The following is a 21,309-nucleotide window of genomic DNA, read 5'->3' as shown; positions in this document are numbered from 1 at the left end:
ATTAATTAAAATTAATTAAAATTAATTAAAATTAATTAAAATAAAATAAAATGAATTAAAATAAAATAAAATAAAATGAAATGAATTAAATTAAAATGAATTAAAATAAAATAAAATGAATTACATTAAAATAAAATAAAATGAATTACATTAAAATGAATTACATTAAAATAAATTACATTACATTACATTAGATTAAAATTAATTAAATTAAATTACATTAGATTAAAATTAATTAAATTAAAATTATAAAAATCTATTAAAAAAACAAACTTAAACTATATTAGGAAAGCAGGAAGTGAACAAATGTAACAGTTACTGATTGTAAAAGTACCAGATGGAGGGGTAGGATTTAATAAGCTTTGCTTCTTCCTACTCCTTTTGGACATGTGGAACTGTGAACTGATTATGGGATGCATTCAATTGTAATCTGATGCATGTTCAAATGAAATAAAACCATTACCATTACTTGCAATGTTGGGGCACCATTCAGAACTGTATACATCCACGTGTTAACATATAGTATATTTTCTAATGTGTCTCAGACGTTGGGTTTCCAGCTTCTAAAGTTTCTATCTCCAAGTATAGTCATCTGGTGCAGCTGGCCCTCTGACAACTGTAGGCATTGAACATTCAGCGGATCTTCTGTCAAGATGGAATAATGCGCTGAATCAATATTGAATATCTATAGGCCGCCCGGCTGCATCTGCTCCGTCAGTTGTCACTTCACCCTCAGCGTCGGAAGACACGCGGCTCTTATTTCCTTGCATCACATTTCCTACGCCGCGGTGCGACATCGAGTCGGCGCTGCAGGGGCTTTACGTTTCATGGAAGCGGGGCTCGCCGCTTGGAGGTGTGTTTGTAACTGACGACATGCAAATATGACTTTCTTGACTCATAGTGAGGGTTTCGGTGTGTGTGTGTGTGCGTCTGTGTGTGTGTGTGTGTGTGTGTCTCAGGCCACTTTGAGTCTAGTTACGGAATATAGTTCGACAATTTGGATTTGCTGTGGTGCGGTGCCAGCTAGCTTCCGCAGAACTGTTAAGCTGCCCTTGAGCAAATCGCCAAACCCTCAACTACACGGGGCATGCCTTCTTATAATGTACCGAGCATGCTATTTTTGCAGCATGTAAACCAGGGGTGGGCAAACTTTTTGACTCGCGGGCCGCATTGATATAACGAAATTTCCGGGGGGGGGGGGGGGGGGGGGGGGGCAGACTATATATTTTACACGTAACAGTCCACCTGGTATTATTGTATCTGTAAAATTGTCATGCAATCTGCTATTATTATTTATTATTTTATATTTATATTTAAATATTTAAAAAATAATAAAATATTATAATAATTAAAATAAAATTAAAATAATAATTATTATATTATTGTGTAAAATACGCAAATATAACAATATTATTATATATAATTAATATAATAATTAGCATTAATATAATAAATATAATAATCATAATAGTTATAATAATAATATAATAATTATTATTTTAATTTTTATTATTATTATGTGCTTGTGCCTCTTTTTTCAGGAGCACTTTGTAAACAACAGACCATGTCAAACAACGAAATTGATACAACCATCAAAAGGTTGGCTCAGGCCATGATGCCAGGTTGTATGTTGAGTTTAAATGAAATACTTTGGAAAGATTGGGCGGGCCGTATTCAAACACTTGGCGGGCCGGATGTGGCCCCCGGGCCGTAGTTTGCCCACCCCTGATGTAAACTATTTAATTTCCCAATTGTTATTAAACTCACAAATTTTTGTGGTTTGACTTGCAAACCGAACACCGGGTTGATTTTGTAAAGCGACAGTCAAACAGGAAATGCACACAATGAAATGTAAATAGGTCATAACTTTATTGTATTGATTTAAATAAATGTATAATATATGTAATTTTTCATGTTCTGTGTCTTGGAAAATGCATGAGAAAGTTAAAAAACAGTAAAAAAAAAACACCATTGTTGCATTATTGACTTGCCTTAAACTTGTTTTTCTTCCCGCTGCTGTTTCACTATGTAGGCTGTGCCTTATGGTTATCTAAGAAAATATGTATGTATAGGTTATGTATTTATTGTGGTTTGTTATGTTAGTGGTTTAATTTTAATCGGGATCAGAATTCTAGGTTAAATATTATTTCATCTCTACGGTCATATATGCAAAGGATTCACACCTGCACAATCAAATGAGGTCTATGAGAATATATGATAGTTTGTAGTACTGTAAACTGCAGTGTATAATACTCAAGTGTTCAGTGTTTCTTCACAGGACTGCAATCTATTTGTGGTGGTGTGTGTTTGATTATACTGGCCGTGACGCACATGACATTGTCGCTTGAAGTATCTAGAATGAAAGACGCTAATTAGGCAACACTGATTCCTAATCCCTCCTGCTACATTTTCTTATTTTTCAGATGTGCATGCGTTGTCTTAAAGGGGACCTACTATGCTATTGAGTTGTGGAATCCTATAGAGCAGCTCCACACGCACATGACGTTGTCATTTGAAGTATCTAGAATGAAAAACGCTAAGTAGGCAACACCGATTCCTAATCCCTCCTGCTACATTTTCTTATTTTCTGGCAGACCAGGTGTGAATGTGTTGTCTTAAAGGGGACCTACTATGCTATTGAGTTGTGGAATCCTATAGAGCAGCTCCACACGTTGTCACTTGAAGTATCTAGAATGAAAGACGCTAATTAGGCAACACTGATCCCTAATCCCTCGTGCTACATTTTCTTATTTTCTTGCAGACCAGGTGTGTATGTGTTGTCTTAAAGGGGACCTACTATGCTGTTGAGTTGTGGAATCCTATAGAGCAGCTCCACACGCACATGATGTTGTCACTTGAAGTATCTAGAATGAAAGACGCTAGGTCCCTAATCCCTCCTGCTACATTTTCTTATTTTCTGGCAGACCAGGTGTGCATGCATTGTCTTAAAGGGGACCTACTATGTTATTGAGTTGTGGAATCCTATAGAGCAGCTCCACACGCACATGATGTTGTCACTTGAAGTATCTAGAATGAAAGACGCTAAGTAGGCAACACTGATCCCTAATCCCTCGTGCTACATTTTCTTATTTTCTGGCAAACCAAGTGTGCATACGTTGTCTTAAAGGGGACCTATTGAGTTGTGAAATCCTATAGGGCAGCTCCACACGCACATGACGTTGTCACTTGAAGTATCTAGAAGTCCTGAAGTATCTTGAAGTATCTAGAATGAAAGCTGCTAAGTCGGCAACACTGATCCCTAATCCCTCGTGCTACATTTTCTTATTTTCTGGCACGCACATGACATTGTCACTTGAAGTATCTAGAATGAAAGACACTAAGTAGGCAACACTGATCCCTCATCCCTCGTGCTACATTTTCTTATTTTCTGGAAAATCATGTGTGCATGCGTTGTCTTAAAGGGGACCTACTATGCTATTGAGTTGTGGAATCCTATAGAGCAGCTCCACACGTTGTCACTTGAAGTATCTAGAATGAAAGACGCTAAGTCGGCAACACTGATCCCTAATCCCTCCTGCTACATTTTCTTATTTTCTGGCAGGCCAAGTGTGCATGCGTTGTCTTAAAGGACACCTACTATGCTATTGAGTTGTGGAATCCTATAGAGCAGCTCCACACGCACATGATGTTGTCACTTGAAGTATCTAGAATGAAAGACGCTACGTCGGCAACGCTGATCCCTAATCCCTCCTGCTACATTTTCTTATTTTCTGGCACGCACATGACATTGTCACTTGAAGTATCTAGAATGAAAGACGCTAAGTAGGCAACACTGATCCCTAATCCCTCGTGCTACATTTTCTTATTTTCTGGCAGGCCAAGTGTGCATGCATTGTCTTAAAGTGGACCAACTATGCTATTGAGTTGTGGAATCCTATAGAGCAGCTCCACACGCACATGACGTTGTCACTTGAAGTATCTAGTATGAAAGACGCTAAGTCCCTAATCCCTCCTGCTACATTTTCGTATTTTCTGGCAGGCCAAGTGTGCATGCATTGTCTTAAAGTGGACCAACTATGCTATTGAGTTGTGGAATCCTATAGAGCAGCTCCACACGCACATGACGTTGTCACTTGAAGTATCTAGAATGAAAGACGCAAAGTCGGCAACACTGATCCCTAACCCCTCGTGCTACATTTTCTTATTTTCTGGCACATACATGACATTGTCACTTGAAGTATCTAGAATGAAAGACACTAAGTAGGCAACACTGATCCCTCATCCCTTGTGCTACATTTTCTTATTTTCTGGAAAATCATGTGTGCATGCGTTGTCTTAAAGGGGACCTACTATGCTATTGAGTTGTGGAATCCTATAGAGCAGCTCCACACGTTGTCACTTGAAGTATCTGGAATGAAAGACGCTAAGTCGGCAACACTGATCCCTAATCCCTCCTGCTACATTTTCTTATTTTCTGGCAGACCAAGTGTGCATGCGTTGTCTTAAAGGGGACCTACTATGCTATTGAGTTGTGGAATCCTATAGAGCAGCTCCACACGTTGTCACTTGAAGTATCTGGAATGAAAGACGCTAAGTCGGCAACACTGATCCCTAATCCCTCCTGCTACATTTTCTTATTTTCTGGCAGACCAAGTGTGCATGCGTTGTCTTAAAGGGGACCTACTATGCTATTGAGTTGTGGAATCCTAGAGAGCAGCTCCACACGCACATGACATTGTCACTTGAAGTATCTAGAATGAAAGACGCCAAGTAGGCAACACTGATTCCTAATCCCTCGTGCTACATTTTCTTATTTTCTGGCACATACATGACATTGTCACTTGAAGTATCTAGAATGAAAGACACTAAGTAGGCAACACTGATCCCTCATCCCTCGTGCTACATTTTCTTATTTTCTGGAAAATCATGTGTGCATGCGTTGTCTTAAAGGGAACCTACTATGCTATTGAGTTGTGGAATCCTATAGAGCAGCTCCACACGTTGTCACTTGAAGTATCTAGAATGAAAGACGCAAAGTCGGCAACACTGATCCCTAATCCCTCCTGCTACATTTTCTTATTTTCTGGCAGGCCAAGTGTGCATGCGTTGTCTTAAAGGACACCTACTATGCTATTGAGTTGTGGAATCCTATAGAGGTTCAGCTCCACACGCACATGACGTTGTCACTTGAAGTATCTAGAATGAAAGACGCCAAGTGATCCCTAATCCCTCGTGCTACATTTTCAGGTTTACCATTAACTGCGTATGATCCGTGCATTATTATACAGTGCAATAAAAAAGTCATGCATCACATCAGTCAAGTTCTGAATAAGTTGACTGTAGTAACATAATGGAGTCTTTCACAAGTTGTCAGACCGTGTGCTCATATATAATATATTATTATTATATATTATATATATTATAAAGTGAAGGATTGTCTTGTATGAAGAAGGCCGTTTTTACTGTCTGTCAGTCCGTGACACAAAATGAGTGATGGCGGTCTATTGTCACGGCTGCTATATCAGCTATATACAGCTTGCTGTTCCAGTTTTTTTTTTTTTTTTTTTTTTTATTTATTTCCTCGCTCTGACTGACTGACTGATTCAAGCGGCAAGCTACCTCACAGGTCTTTGAAGTTGTAATAACCAGAAGGTAAAACTTGCAGTACTGTTACTGCTACACACAGTCCCTATAGATCAGGGGTCTCAAACTCAATTTACCTGTTCTCAAGTATCTTAATTTTTATTTTTCTGCACAAAATAAGATGAAAAATAAATAAACAAATCAAGAATAAAGAAAATCAATCAGTAATAAATGAATATAATAATAATAATAATAAAACTGCAAATAATAAAAACTTTTATTTACAACATATTGCGCAACTGCAGGGTCTTGAGACACATGCTAACTCGCAAACTAGAGAGCTAGCGACCTAAACGGTAGCCTTCAAGTTATTTCCTTTCAACTTAAATAGCCAAAAACTTACCACTTCCACACGGATAGGGAGGATAACTATTAACAGTTATTTAACCTTTAACATGAACATGAATCAAACGTAATAATTTTTTCTGGGTACATGATACCATACAGCATCCATATCAAACTTGCACGGGCCGCACTAACATTAAACTTTCATATCAAGGCGGGGGGCCTCAAACTAGTGTCATGCGGGCCACATTTGGCCCGCGGGCCGCATGTTTGAGACCCCTGATTTATACATATTTTGCTAAGTATTTTCTGAGAGATAATTCTTTATCTTTTTTTTTATTTTTTTTTATAGACATGACAAAACAAGACTAGTCACATTTATACTCTTTTTATTTACAACATATTGCGCAACTGCAGGGTCTTGAGACACATGCTAACTCGCAAGCTAGAGAGCTAGCGACCTAAACGGTAGCCTTCAAGTTATTTCCTATCAACTTAAATAGCCAACAAACTTACCACTTCCACACGGATAGGGAGGATAACTATTAACAGTTATTTAACCTTTAACATGAATATTAATCAAACTTAATAATTTTTTCTGGGTACATGATACCATACAGCATCCATATCAAACTTGCGCGGGCCTCAAACTAGTGTCCTGCGGGCCACATTTGGCCCGCGGGCCGCGTGTTTGAGACCCCTGCTATAGATACTATGTAATATGAATGACTCACTGTTTTACATTCGCTACTGGTTGAATGTCAATGCAATAGCCAAACAAACACTCGTTTTAAATGCATCGTAGCCACTAGCTTACTAGCTCGTTAGCAGAGATTAATAGCCGACTGTGTCAACAGAATATGTTTCTCTATGAGTGCTCACTTCCTCTTGTTGCGTTTGCAATGTTTTGGTTCTGCACATGAGTCACCCCGGCACATGTTGTACAAAGGACATGGAAGTCCGTGGTTTACGTCGGCCCTGAACGTTACGTCAACACAATCTGTTTTGTGCAGATGCGGCAATTTATTTAAATTTTTGTTAAGTTTGCACTTTTTTTTTTTTTATATTGATGGGTTCCTTTTACTTGGCAAAATACTGCAGTATTTAATATATACGTATAAGGCATGTCTGTGAATACTGCTTTGCAGATGCTTGTTTTTCCGGTTTCACCTGAAGGTGCTAATGTTAACACATTGAAGTAGCCATCTGACACTATTGTACTTTCTCACCCGCAGGTTTTTGTAGTCTGTCAACAAAGTCTAGTACTCCTACCTGCGGTCTCGTCCCTCCCACCCTCCCTCTCTGACATCAAGACCTCACAAGACAATTCCGTTCACATTCCCATCACCGAAAATCCTCCTGCCGGGCGACTAGAACCTGGAAAAAAAAGGACCAATAACAATCTTCACACGGAACCGGAATTCTTGCTCCCTCAGTGGGGGAGCGAGGTGAAGCAAAGGCATCGTAACATTGTGCCGCTCCCCCCCCCCCCCCAAGATATGAAGCTGCAGGCCGTTATGGAGAACCTGCACAGGCAGCAGAGGGCCAAGTTGATGATGGAGCAGCAGCTTCAGCAGCAAGCCGCGCTCCAGCACGCTCAGATCCGTAGCGGCGGCGGTGGCGGCGCCGGCGGAGTCGCGGGCGACGAATCCATAAACAACCCGGCTCCTGATAACGAGCAGGCCCAGTTAGTGGCCCTGGCGGCGATGCGTGCGGCTGCGGCCGGATTACAACGGGTGTCCGAAACCCGCTTGTCGGAGCGCAGCAGCGGCAGCGATGAGGAAGGTGAAGACGACGATAATGAAGGAGAGGAGCAATATAAAGACATGATGGGCTCGGATGAGGAGGAGCAGATGTAAGTACCCGATATTTATTCACCTAAAATACTTTAAAAAGACAACCGTTTTTCAACCTCCACACAGCAAAAGGAAATGGGACGAGGAGGACTTTGAAGGCGAGATGGAAGAAGACTTTGACGACGACCTCGCCGAGGAAGGTCTGCCAACGGGCCACAACGCGGTGGTTCCCGGGAAAGGCATCCTACTGCTGCCTCACCGCCAGATCCACCCGCACTCCCAGCTGCTGAAGGCCCGGCCCAGCGTTGACCAAGAGCCGCGTGTCGCCATCTTGCCTCCGAACGCCACGCACAGCCACCAAGGGGGCCAAGACCACGGGGAATGGACCTACGAGGAGCAGTTCAGACAGGTAGGATCATATTTCTGTACAGTTGGGAGTCAAAATGGTGGGCTGGCGGGGACACATGGGTGGCGTAATGATGTCATTGTGTCATTTGCATAATTGGCATGTAACATATAACATTTCAGAATGGACACTGTCGGAAAGTGACAAAAAAATGCACAACAAAATCGTTTAAATCCATGAATGAACGTTCATCTATTGCTTCATTTTTTTCGTTTTTAAAATATATAATCTAATGAAATTTTTTTTAATTTTATGAGAATAATGTCATAAGGAAATATGTCATTTTATTAGCAATAAAAAGAAAAAAAGTCTGTTTTAAAAGTCCTCATTTTATGAGGAAAAACAACAAAATAAAGTACATTTAAAGTTGGAATGTGATGAGAATAAAGGCAAAATATTGGGTGAATTAGAATTATGTAAAGAAAATTTACAAGAAGAAAAAAAAAGAAAAAACATGATGTAATTCCACTGGAATAAAGTCAAAATATGTTGTAGATCTGAGGAGAAGAAAGGTCGCAGTTTTATGAAAATAATCTTGTCATATTGTGATGAAAAATAATGCCATTTCATCAACACAGAGTTGGAATACAAAATAAAGAACACATCAGATTTTTAGAAGTCAGAATCTTATTATTTTTATAATTTTATTTTTTTTAAATAAAAGAGAAAATATATATATATATTTATAATATATATAATTATTATATATTAATATATATGTTATATAGTATATATATATTAATGTATAATATATATATATTATATAAATATATATTTTTGGGGGGAATATATATATATATTCTATTATTTTTTTCAAAAAAATTTAAATTTATAAAAATAAGATTCTGACTTTAATTTATTTAATTTAATATATATAATATATATATTAATAAAATATATATATTAATATATTATATATATATATTATATATCAATATATATTTTGGGGGGAAATATAATATATATAATATTTTATATATATTATAATATTATATATATATATTTATATATATATAAAAGAGAACAAATTATATATTTTTTCTCTTATTTTTTCTAAAAAAAATGTATTATAAAAATAGGATTCGGACTTATTTATTTAATAAATAAATGAAAATTAAAAAAAATATATATATATATAAAGGGAAAATTGAAGGGAAAGAAGGGAAAAAAAGGATATATATATATTTATTTTTTTTTATTTTTATTTTTTTTTAAAGGGAAAATTAGTTTGGGGAATAATAATTTACAATGTAATGGGAAGAAAGTCATCATACTATGAAAAGAATAGTATAGTAGAAAAGTATTTTACAATATTTGTATACATTTTGTATATATATTTTCAGTATGCGGATGGACAACATTTGAACACCACTCATATACTGTTAGACCTTTTTCGTATATTTAAACAGTGTAACACACTTAAGGTGCCATCAAGCTCTATCTGACCACCCCCCAACTGGTGCGGCTCCAGTCATAACCAAATGTCACTTTCTCAGCTGCACAGGGTGGGAAGTTCACACCAGCTTGAAGGCATGTGTTGATAAATACCTTCATCCAGGCCCTTTTTTTTTTTGTTTGTCTTTGACGCCTAACATTGTGATCAATTACATGTGTGGAGGCATTTGGCAAGGTCAGACATTTTGGCAGCATCTGTACTATGCTTCAGGCTTTTACTATGCTAGTGCTTACTGTAAATATGCAAGTGGCTTGAATATCATAAGGGAAGGAGGCCCTGCTGGAATAATACAGGCTGTGTTTACCAGAAGACATTTTGTATCTGTCATCAGCTATGTTTACATGGCTGCTGTCCGTCAAACGACATACTTTGCAGTGGTTCACAAGAAGCATTTATTCTTGTCACGAGACACCTGAGACATTAAGAAAACTACAAAAAAAAAAAATGTACTAATTACATTTCTGCTACGTTACACTCTGTGTGTATATGCGACCGGCCCCGCCTCCACCCACCGATGACCGATGACATTAAGAAAAAAATGAAAAAAACTAAAAAAAAATGTAGAAATTATGACAACATACTGCAGTCTACTAATTTTTTTCTGCTACGTTACACTCTGTGTGTATATGCGACCGGCCCCGCCTCCACCCACCGATGACATTAAGAAAACTACAATGAAAAAATATGACGAAATTATGACAACATACTGCAGTCTACTAATGACATTTCTGCTACGTTACACTCTGTGTGTATGCTACCGGCCCCACCTCCACCCACCGATGACATTAAGAAAAATACAACGAAAAAATATGTAGAAATTATGACAACATACTGCAGTCTACTAATTACATTTCTGCTACGTTACACTCTGTGTGTATGCTACCGGCCCCGCCTCCACCCACCGATGACCGATGACATTAAGAAAACTACAACGAAAAAATATGTCGAAATTATGACAACATACTGCAGTCTACTAATTTTTTTCTGCTACGTTACACTCTGTGTGTATGCTACCGGCCCCGCCTCCACCCACCGATGACCGATGACATTAAGAAAAAAATGAAAAAAACGAAAAAAAATGTAGAAATTTTGACAACATACTGCAGTGTACTATTTTTTTTCTGCTACATTACACTCGTGTGTATGCTACCGGCCCCGCCTCCACCCACCGATGACATTAAGAAAACTACAACGAAAAAATATGTAGAAATTATGACAACATACTGCAGTCTACTAATTAAATTTTTGCTACGTTACACTCTGTGTGTATGCTACCGGCCCCGCCTCCACCCACCGATGACCGATGACATTAAGAAAACTACAAAAAAAAAATGTAGAAATTATGACAACATACTGCAGTCTACAAATTACATTTCTGCTACGTTACACTCTGTGTGTATGCTACCGGCCCCGCCTCCACCCACTGATGACATTAAGAAAACTACAACGAAGAAATATGTAGAAATTATGACAACATACTGCAGTCTACTAATTTTTTTCTGCTACGTTACACTCTGTGTGTATGCTACCGGCCCCGCCTCCACCCACCGATGACATTAAGAAAACAACAAAAAGAAAATGTAGAAATTATGACAACATACTGCAGTCTACTAATTACATTTCTGCTACGTTACACTCTGTGTGTATGCTACCGGCCCCGCCTCCACCCACCGATGACTGACAAAAGGTCTCATATCCGTTCATGCTGTTGTTCTATGGAAGAAACACACCAATGCACAGAGTGAACCATCCTTTTGCATGTTTGTAAGCGAGAAACAAGGAAAGTGAGTTAATTTTAATTAATTGTGTGATTAATTCATTTATTTAGTATCGTCTCATGCCTTGCCAACGCCACTGAATGCCAATGAAACGAAACGGTGCAGTCGCAATAAACTTTTCCATTACCAATTAACACAGAGAGAGGTCGCTGTATTGATTTACTGATGTAGTCATTCATTTATTTTTAATACGCAACAGTCCCTGACCGGTAGTTATCATTATTTATTTTTATTTTTTTTTAAACTACACCAGCTTCTAGGTCAAATCTGAAGCATGATCTACTTTCCACCACTTTCTTTGCACGCACGCATGTGGAGCAAATTGTATTTCAGTACAAAATGTATGTCTCTATCCTCTCCGTGTGCTCTTTTTAGAGCTCGCGCGGTATGCAATTGAACACGTGCACCCGGTTTACGTGCTTGACTTTTGAACTTAACCATAGATTGTAATTTCAGATCTACGTCTTGTGATTACAGAAGCGCATGGAACATAACCCCTTCGAGACATGTGCTTGGCTTTTGTAAATAGCCCGCCACTCCCTGCGACTTCATGTGCGTGTGGTGGATTTAATACTTGAAACGGCATTCGCCGGTTTTTTTTTCCCATACATCAGTTTTAGTATGTTGTTGGTTTTTTTTTTATCATAACATGTCAGTCAGCGGCTCAGCCAGACGGTTGTGTATCGAGACAGCCAGCATCTTGGCTGACCAGATAGTGCAGATTTTTAAATGACGCCTACGTCAAGTCGGATTCCTGTGACGACGGAGACAACGTGTGTTTAAGATCTCACAACATTTTGCAATAGTGGACATAGTCGCATTCACACTGACTGTTTTTTTTTTTAATACACAAGGAAATGGCAAAAGACTATAAAAACTTACCACTTCCACACGGATAGGGAGGATAACTATTAACAGTTATTTAACCTTTAACATGAACATGAATCAAACGTAATAATTTTTTTCTGGGTACATGATACCATACAGCATCCATATCAAACTTGCGTGGGCCGCGCTAACATTAAACTTTCATATCAAGGCGGGGGCCTCAAACTAGTGTCCTGCGGGCCATGTTTGGCCCGCGGGCCGCGTGTTTGAGACCCCTGATTTATACATATTTTGCTAAGTATTTTCTGAGAGATAATTCTTTATCTTTTTTTTATAGACATGACAAAACACGACTATAGTCACATTTATACTCTTTTTTTTTTTTTTTTATTTACAACATATTGCGCAACCGCAGGGTCTTGAGACACATGCTAACTCGCAAACTAGAGAGCTAGCGACCTAAACGGTAGCCTTCAAGTTATTTCCTTTCAACTTAAATAGCCAAAAAACTTACCACTTCCACACGGATAGGGAGGATAACTATTAACAGTTATTTAACCTTTAACATGAACATGAATCAAACGTAATCATTTTTTTCTGGGTCCATGATACCATACAGCATCCATATCAAACATTAAACTTTCATATCAAGGCGGGGGGCCTCAAACTAGTGTCCTGCGGGCCACATTTGGGCCACTTTCCGCCAGAAGAGACGTTGGTAGTGACACAATGGAAAGTGTGGAAGTGGTGTATATAAAAACATTAGTCCAGTCTCTATAACGTCTATGCTTATAATTCCAATAATAGCAATTTAAAGGCACTTTACTGTTTTAAATGTAAACACACGGCTCAGTGCTTACAGCACATGATTTAATGTTTAGGTTGAGAACATTGGGTGGTGTGGGGGGTTGGGGGGGGGGTCACTGGGTGGAGAGGAAAGAGTTAAAAATGTTTCGTTTATTTTTGGGCAGGTGGGTGGAGGCTGCTGGAATGTGCCTGAGGGAGGGTGATAATGTGGCCACTTGGAACCTCAAATCCTTCGGCAGAAAACCTGACGTCTATCAGTCCGCTGCAGTTGCAGTTCTTCCAAACTGAAAAACATCTCTCTTTACTTGAAGGCACAATATTTACACATCACATCACAAGTCATTTTTATGGGTGGGGGGGACAGAATAAAAGGAATCGAAACTTAAAAGCTTGATTTTACTGTTTTAACCCTCATTTGCAGCAATAGGATTTAACCCTCAAGAAAGGATTGCGGTAAAATCCACTTCTAATCTGAATAAAATTGAAACATAAGACAAAAAAATAAACCTTAGGCAACAATTATGGTAAACTAATTTGTTATGAAAATTCTTACTGTTCTTATGATGTTGACCCAAACACCAAAAGGTGATGATGCAACCGTACAATAGAAGAGACCATGTTCGGTGCAGTTTTAAGCCGAAAAAAAACGGCCACAAGGTGAATTTTAATAAGATCACGGTTTGCATCTTTAAAACGGAAATAAATGTTCCGCAGGAAGGAGGCTGCGTGAAGGTTACGCGTTGAAGGGAAATTTGAATGTGTGCATTCGTGCATACATTTATTTATGCACATGTTCACAAACACACACTTTAGTTGTAAATGTGAAAATTGAAAATAGTTTATGGTGTAAAACAAAAAAACATTTTTTGTGTGCCTTTTAAAAATCAATCAAAAAAATGAAATTATGGCATGTACCGAGAGGGACGGCTTTTGAAAAATGGCTGCGATTTAATGAGTTCATTTATGTTAATTGTATTTTTTTATAATTTTTTAAATAATTTTAAATAAAATTTTTAAAAATATTTTTTTCTAATTTTGAATAAATTTTTTAAAATATATTTTTTATAATTTTTCCATAATTTTTATAATTTGCAAATTTTATAAATTTTAGAATTTTTTAATAATTTGTAATTTTCATTCATTCATTCATTTTCTACCGCTTTTTTCCTCACGAGGGTCGCGGGGGGTGCTGGAGCCTATCCCAGCTGTCTTTGGGCGAGAGAGGCGGGGTACACCCTGAACTGTTGGCCAGCCAATCACAGGGCACGTATAGACAAACAACCATTCACACTCACATTCATACTTATGGACAATTTGGAGTCGCTAATTAACCTAGCATGTTTTTGGAATGTGGGAGGAAACCCACGGATGCACAGGGAGAACATGCAAACTCCACACAGACATGGCCGAGGGTGGAATTGAACTTGGGTCTCCTAGCTGTGAAGCCTGTGTGCTAACCACTCGTCCTCTGTGCAGACCTGGTTCAGTATATTTTTAATCAAAATAGTAGTCATGCCAAAATGTTGTGTTGCTGCTGGATGTTCACAGTATCCGAGTGATACTGTCGTGGGGGTGCTGGAGCCTATCCCAGCTGTCTTTGGGCGAGAGAGGCGGGGTACACCCTGAACTGTTGGCCAGCCAATCACAGGGCACATATAGACAAACAACCATTCACACTCTCATTCATACCTGTGGACAATTTGGAGTCGCTAATTAACCTAGCATGTTTTTGGAATGTGGGAGGAAACCGCCGTGCCGCCCATGGATACACCATGTACTCTATAAAACCATACAATCAGTAATTGTTACATTTGTTCACTTCCTGCTTTCTAAATTAAATTAAATTAAATTAAATTAAATGTAATTTAATGTAATTTAATGTAATTTAATGTAATTTAATGTAATTTAATTTAACTATATTAGGAAAGCAGGAAGTGAACAAATGTAACAATTAATTTAATGTAATTTAATTGAATTAAAATTCAAATGTAATTTACTTTAATGTGCCTTCTGTTTTTGCTTCGATGGTGCACACCCCATATAAATGCTCCACGCGGCCTAATAAGCAGTATCCTCATCAGGCCAAATAGGTCCAGAGGCCAAGCGGAGCCTTTGAAGTTTTCCCTGTGTCGGCCTTAAACACCAGCAGCAGGACAGATGGAGCCCAGATGGACAGTAAAGAAGGGATGTCTTTAAAAATTCATGGCACTCACCATGATCAGGGTGAGTGGAGGGCATTTGGCATTAAACATTAAATTGCTCACACACACACACACACACACACACACACACACACACAGACACATCCATTGTGAGAAGGGGGATGGGGTTGATTGGGACGACAGGAAGTATAGCTTGAATAGGAGCCAAGTGGGAGCGACACTTATTGGGATTGCCCGTCGGCTTTTTTGCTGATACAGCTGTCTGATAAGTGCCTGTCGGGGTTTGTGTTCCACTGCAGCTCGCACGGAATCCTGCCTGGTCTGTCTTGACTTCCTGTGACTGTGTTCGTTTGATGCAAACTTGTGCTTTGTCGCTGTAATGTTGAAGTGGAACAACGGGGAACAGATGTTGATCTTTTTGGTAATGGTAATGGTAATGGTTTTATTTCATTTGAACATGCATCAGATTACAATTGAATGCATCCCATAATCAGTTCACAGTTCCACATGTCCAAAAGGAGTAGGAAGAAGCAAAGCTTATTAAATCCTACCCCTCCATCTGGTACTTTTACAATCAGTAACTGTTACATTTGTTCACTTCCTGCTTTCTTAATTTAATTTAATTTAATTTAAAATGTAATTTAATTTAATAAAATTAATTAATTTTAATTTAATTTAATTTAATTTTATTTTATTTTATTTTATTTTATTTTATTTTATTTTATTTTATTTTATTTTATTTTTTTATTTTATTTTATTTTATTTTATTTTATTTTATTTTATTTTATTTTATTTTATTTTATTTTATTTCATTTTATTTCATTTTATTTAACTATATTAGGAAAGCAGGAAGTGAACAAATGTAACATTTAATTTAATGTAATTTAATTCAATTAAAATTAAAATAAAAATGTTATTTAATTAAAATGTAATTAAATTTACAATTAAATTTAATTAAAATGTAATTTAATGTAATTTAATTTAATAAAATTATAATTTAATTTAATTAATTTAACTATATTAGGAAAGCAGGAAGTGAACAAATGTAACATTTAATTTAATGTAATTTAATTCAATTAAAATTAAAATAAAAATGTTATTTAATTAAAATGTAATGTAATTTACAATTAAATTTAATTAAAATGTAATTTCATGTAATTTAATTTAATAAAATTAAAATGTAATTTAATTTAATTTAACTATATTAGGAAAGCAGGAAGTGAACAAATGTAACAATTAATTTAATGTAATTTAATTTAATTACAATTAAAATGTAATTTAATTAAAATTAAAATTAAAATAAAAAAATAGACATAGACTAGACATAGACTTTCTTTATTGTCATAGCACAATAACACATATTTCTCCTCTCTTGTAGAAAAGTATTGGACGACATTTTTAGCTAATTGGTTATTTTTAGCCTTATGCATTATTTTAGCTGTTTGAAGATGAACTATATCAGCAAGTTGAAGTATTTGTCATTTTAGAAATAAGGAGTTAGTATGTTCTCTGTAGGCGCCATTATGAATTATCCTTACTGGCCTTTTTTGCAGTACATTTACCGAGTGAAGATTGTTAAGTAAGTAATAAGTAAGATATATATATTATTGTCATTGTTGCCTCACTTTACCCTCCCATTTACCCAATTTAAGCACTGAAATGAGGCTTTTTCGAGTTATAAAATTCTTGTCATTATTCTGATCATTTAATGCTAACCAAAATTAAATGCTAATACAAAAAAAAAATAAATCCCAAATAAAAACACAGGCTACTACTGTCGCCGTAACCCACACCAAAAACTCAACTCTGAACCCCCTGACATCACTTCCTGTCACTCTGCTTCCCTATTGAACACACACATAAATGTCTTATTTACTCTTATTATGTCTAGTATGAGTGTAACGTGACTATAGGGGTCTTATTTCATGTGTAGACGACTATAATAATATTTAAAAAAAACGCATTTAGAAGTGTGTAAACAGGTTTTATATTACAGTGAAACACACAAAACACCAGACCGCAGGTTTTTATTGCACGGTTTGAATTATCTCACAACAGGCACAATAATCCCTCATAAAAAACACCGCTTACAGTCGCTTCAGTAACCCAGGCCAGTTGAAAAAAAGTCTTGTTTATATCTTAAATGTTTTATTTACTCATATTATGACAACTATATTGGGTAATATGAGTTTAAGATGACTATAGGGGTATTATTTAATGTTTGGAGGGCTCTAATAATGTTAAAAATCTTATTTGGACTTATGTAAACAGGTATTCTACGACGGAAATATTCTATTTACTACTTCACAGACATTGACTTATCACAGTCAAGTCTGGGAACAATTATCGGCAATAAACGGTAATAAAACTTATTATTATAAAAATTATTGTGTGTGTGTGTGTGTGTGTGTCTTATCGTCTGCATCATTTTTCGTTGTGTGCGTCATCATCAGACCATTTAATCGCCTGCACCCCCCCCCCCCCCCCCCCCCCCCCCCCCGTGCAACCATGTGGATTTAACAAAAGGAAAACAAGACTTAATGGTTATTGTTCGTGTCGTGAAAACAAAAAGAGCGAAAAAAAAAAACAAAGTGAGCGTTCTGGAGAACCTGTGAGGGTCTTTCCTGTTGAGTTGAAAGGTGGGGGGGGGGGGGTAGGCGAGGAGCGACAATACCACACAGCCGGTTGATGTTGAGGCTGAGGAAATAGTAGTATTATAGCGTATAAGGTTGTTTTGACAGAAGCGCTATGCAGTATTTGAACCGCGTCCAGCGGTGTAGTACTGATGTCGGGAATTGATTCTGGAAAATGGCAGCCACTCAGTGAGGAGAAGGAAGGTGGGGGGTAGAAGTAGGAATGTAAACAAAGATCCTGATAAGGTGGAGTCCACGCTCTTTACGTCTTAGGTTGCGTTGTGTTTTCTTTGATAATACAGTAAACCTCGGATATATCGGACTCGGATATATCGGAAATTCGCTCACAACGGACAGATTAAAAAAAGAAGCGATTTTTCTGTAATGCATTTCCAATAAAAATTCATTGCATATATCCGATTTCGCCTATTTCGGACAAAATCTCCAGTCCCGTTCCAATGCATTTCCATTAAATTTCCCTCGCATATATCGGATGGCCGCATCGTGGCGCTCCGATTCGCAGAATCGTGACAGGTCGCTATACGACGTCGTTTGCAGCGTTGCCTGCGCTTCCAGGTACATTGGAAACATAGTCAAGGAAGTGCCTTTTTATAACGGATAAAATCTTTGATCATACAGTAAACCTCGAATATATCGGACTCGGATATATCGGAAATTCGCTCACAACGGACAGATAAAAAAAGAAGCGATTTTTCTGTAATGCATTTCCAATAAAAATTCATTGCATATATCGGATTTTTTTATATAACGGATTTCGCCTATTTCGGACAAAATCTCCAGTCCCGTTCCAATGCATTTCCATGAAATTTCCCTCGCATATATCGGATGGCCGCATCGTGGCGCTCCGATTCGCCGCATCGTGACAGGCCGCTATACGACGTCATTTGCAGCGTTGCCTGCGCGTCCAGGTACATTGGAAACATAGTCAAGGAAGTGCCTTTTTATAACGGATAAAATCCGATATATGCGTAAAACGGACATTTTCCGGTATACGGATTTCGCTTATATCGGACAAAACCAGTGGGAACAATTGAATCCGATATATCCGAGGTTTACTGTACTATATATTACATCTTTGAATGCGTCTTTGAATGCTGTATATTTATATTTTAGTTGATTTAGCCAATGGGCGGCACGGTGGTCGAGTGGTTAGAGCGCAGACCTCACAGCTAGGAGACCAGGGTTCAATTCCAAAAATTCCAAAATTCTACTTGTATTAAATTGTTTCCAATTATTTTGTTATCTACATTTAATAGCATTTTTCCAATCAGATTTGAGCTTCCGTGTGTTGCTAGGGCCTTCAGAATCAGTAGTGCTGGCCCATGCCACTTAAACTACGGTATATTAGCAATGTTTTTTTTTTTTTTTTAACCCAGTGTTTCCCAACGGGCTGCGCGTTAAAAAGTGGATAGCACTCAGGCCTCACAGAGAGGAGACGCAAGTTCAATTCCACCCTCGGGCTATCTCTGTGTGGAGTTTGCATGTTCTCCCCGTGCATGCGTGGGTTTTCTCCGGGTACTCCGGTTTCCTCCCACATTCCAAAAACATGCTAGGTTAATTAGCGACTCCAAATTGTCCATAGGTATGAATGTGAGTGTGAATGGTTGTTTGTCTATATGTGCCCTGTGATTGACTGGCGACCAGTCCAGGATGTACCCCGCCTCTCTTGCCCGAAGACAGCTGGGATAGGCTCCAGCACCCCCGCGACCCTCGTGAGGATAAGCGGTAGAAAATGAATGAATTAATGAATGAGTTCTCCTCCTATTTTGTGTGGAAGTGGTAACTTTTTGGCTTCTTATTTTGTCTTTCCCCACCCTCGGCCATCTCTGTGTGGAGTTTGCATGTTCTCCCCGTGCATGCGTGGGTTTTCTCCGGGTACTCCGGTTTCCTCCCACATTCCAAAAACATGCTAGGTTAATTAGCGACTCTAAATTGTCCATAGGTATCAATGTGAGTGTGAATGGTTGTTTGTCTATATGTGCCCTGTGATTGGCTGGCGACCAATCCAGGGTGTACCCCGCCTCTCTTGCCTGAAGACAGCTGGGATAGGCTCCAGCACCCCCATGACAGTATCACTCAGATACTGTGAACATCCAGCAGCAACACAACATTTTGGCATGACTACTATTTTGATGAAAAATGTACTGAACCAGGGCTGCACAGCGGACGGGTGGTTAGCACACAGGCTTCACAGCTAGGAGACCAGGGTTCAATTCCACCCTCGGCCATCTCTGTGTGGAGTTTCCATGTTCTCCCCGTGCATGCGTCGGTTTTCTCCGGGTACTCCGGTTTCCTCCCACATTCCAAAAACATGCTAGGTTAATTAGCGACTCCAAATTGTCCATAGGTATGAATGTGAGTGTGAATGGTTGTTTGTCTATATGTGCCCTGTGATTGGCTGGCCACCAGTCCAGGGTGTACCCCGCCTCTCTTGCCCGAAGACAGCTGGGATAGCCTCCAGCGACCCTCGTGAGGATAAGCGGTAGAAAATGAATGAATGAATGAATGAGTTCTCCTCCTATTTTTTGTGGAAGTGGTAACTTTTTGGCTTCTTATTTTGTCTTTCCCCACCCTCGGCCATCTCTGTGTGGAGTTTGCATGTTCTCCCTGTGCATGCGTGGGTTTTCTCCGGGTACTCTGGTTTCCTCCCACATTCCAAAAACATGCTAGGTTAATTAGCGACTCCAAATTGTCCATAGGTATGAATGTGAGTGTGAATGGTTGTTTGTCTATATGTGCCTTGTGATTGGCCGGGGACCAGTCCAGGGTGGTCCCGCCTCTCTCGCCTGAAGACAGCTGGGATAGGCTCCAGCACCCCCATGACAGTATCACTCAGATACTGTGAACATCCAGCAGCAACACATAATTTTGGCGTGAGGTCTGCGCGCTAACCACTCGACCGCCGTGCCGCCTGATAGTATAACACTTTTACAGATTAAATTAGACAAATAATTGAAGGAAAATTTCAAGCATAAAATAATGTACGCGTGTGTTAAATATATGTTCTTGCCCCCACGGACAATTTTGTTAATGCGGCCCACAAGTCAAAATATTTGCCCACCCCTGGGGTAATATGTTGTTATTGATATTTGAGTTCACCTCATGAAAAATGGGAATGTTTATATTTTTGTTGATAGCATCTATGTGAAGAAATATCGTCTAACTGCAGTGTGGGTGTTAGGAAAGACAAGTGGATCAACAAACACGTCACCTTGACAATTATACACAATAAAAAAAGCCTCATAGGTTTCCGACTGACAAGAAAAAGTTAGCATCAATCATGTTTGGGCTTTTTCTTTGTGCAGCCGCATTGAAAACATATTTTCTGCCATCCAGTCCAGCGACACCGCGAACAAAGCGCGTCCTTGGAAAAAAACGCTCGGTTAAGAATCTCAATGTTTGACCCGGACCTTAATTGATTCTTTGAAAGACTGAAACCTTTCAGGAGACGCTACCTTTTCATGGACGCGACATCACAATTTCAGAGCTTTGGTTCAAATCAATGCCTTTATGTCGGTTATTGTTTGAGACCG

At 38.4% G+C, this 21,309-nt stretch overlaps 1 protein-coding gene across 2 annotated transcripts in view; it reads left to right on the top strand.

Annotated features, from left to right (window-relative positions):
• arid3a (AT-rich interactive domain 3A) overlaps nt 1-21,309 on the top strand; it is a 67,968-nt gene that overhangs the window by 13,430 nt on the left and 33,229 nt on the right. For both annotated transcript variants that reach the window (XM_058072492.1, XM_058072490.1), the window contains exons 2-3: nt 7,125-7,744; nt 7,812-8,094. In XM_058072492.1, coding sequence (XP_057928475.1) covers nt 7,389-7,744; nt 7,812-8,094 — 639 coding nt within the window. In that variant the 5' untranslated portion in view covers nt 7,125-7,388. The remainder of the gene's footprint in view (nt 1-7,124; nt 7,745-7,811; nt 8,095-21,309) is intronic.

This window comes from Doryrhamphus excisus, chromosome 5 (assembly GCF_030265055.1).
Source record: "Doryrhamphus excisus isolate RoL2022-K1 chromosome 5, RoL_Dexc_1.0, whole genome shotgun sequence".
Lineage (NCBI taxonomy): Eukaryota > Metazoa > Chordata > Actinopteri > Syngnathiformes > Syngnathidae > Doryrhamphus > Doryrhamphus excisus.
The sequence above is the reverse complement of the archived record's forward strand: the minus strand, read 5'-3'. Positions and strand labels throughout refer to the sequence as shown.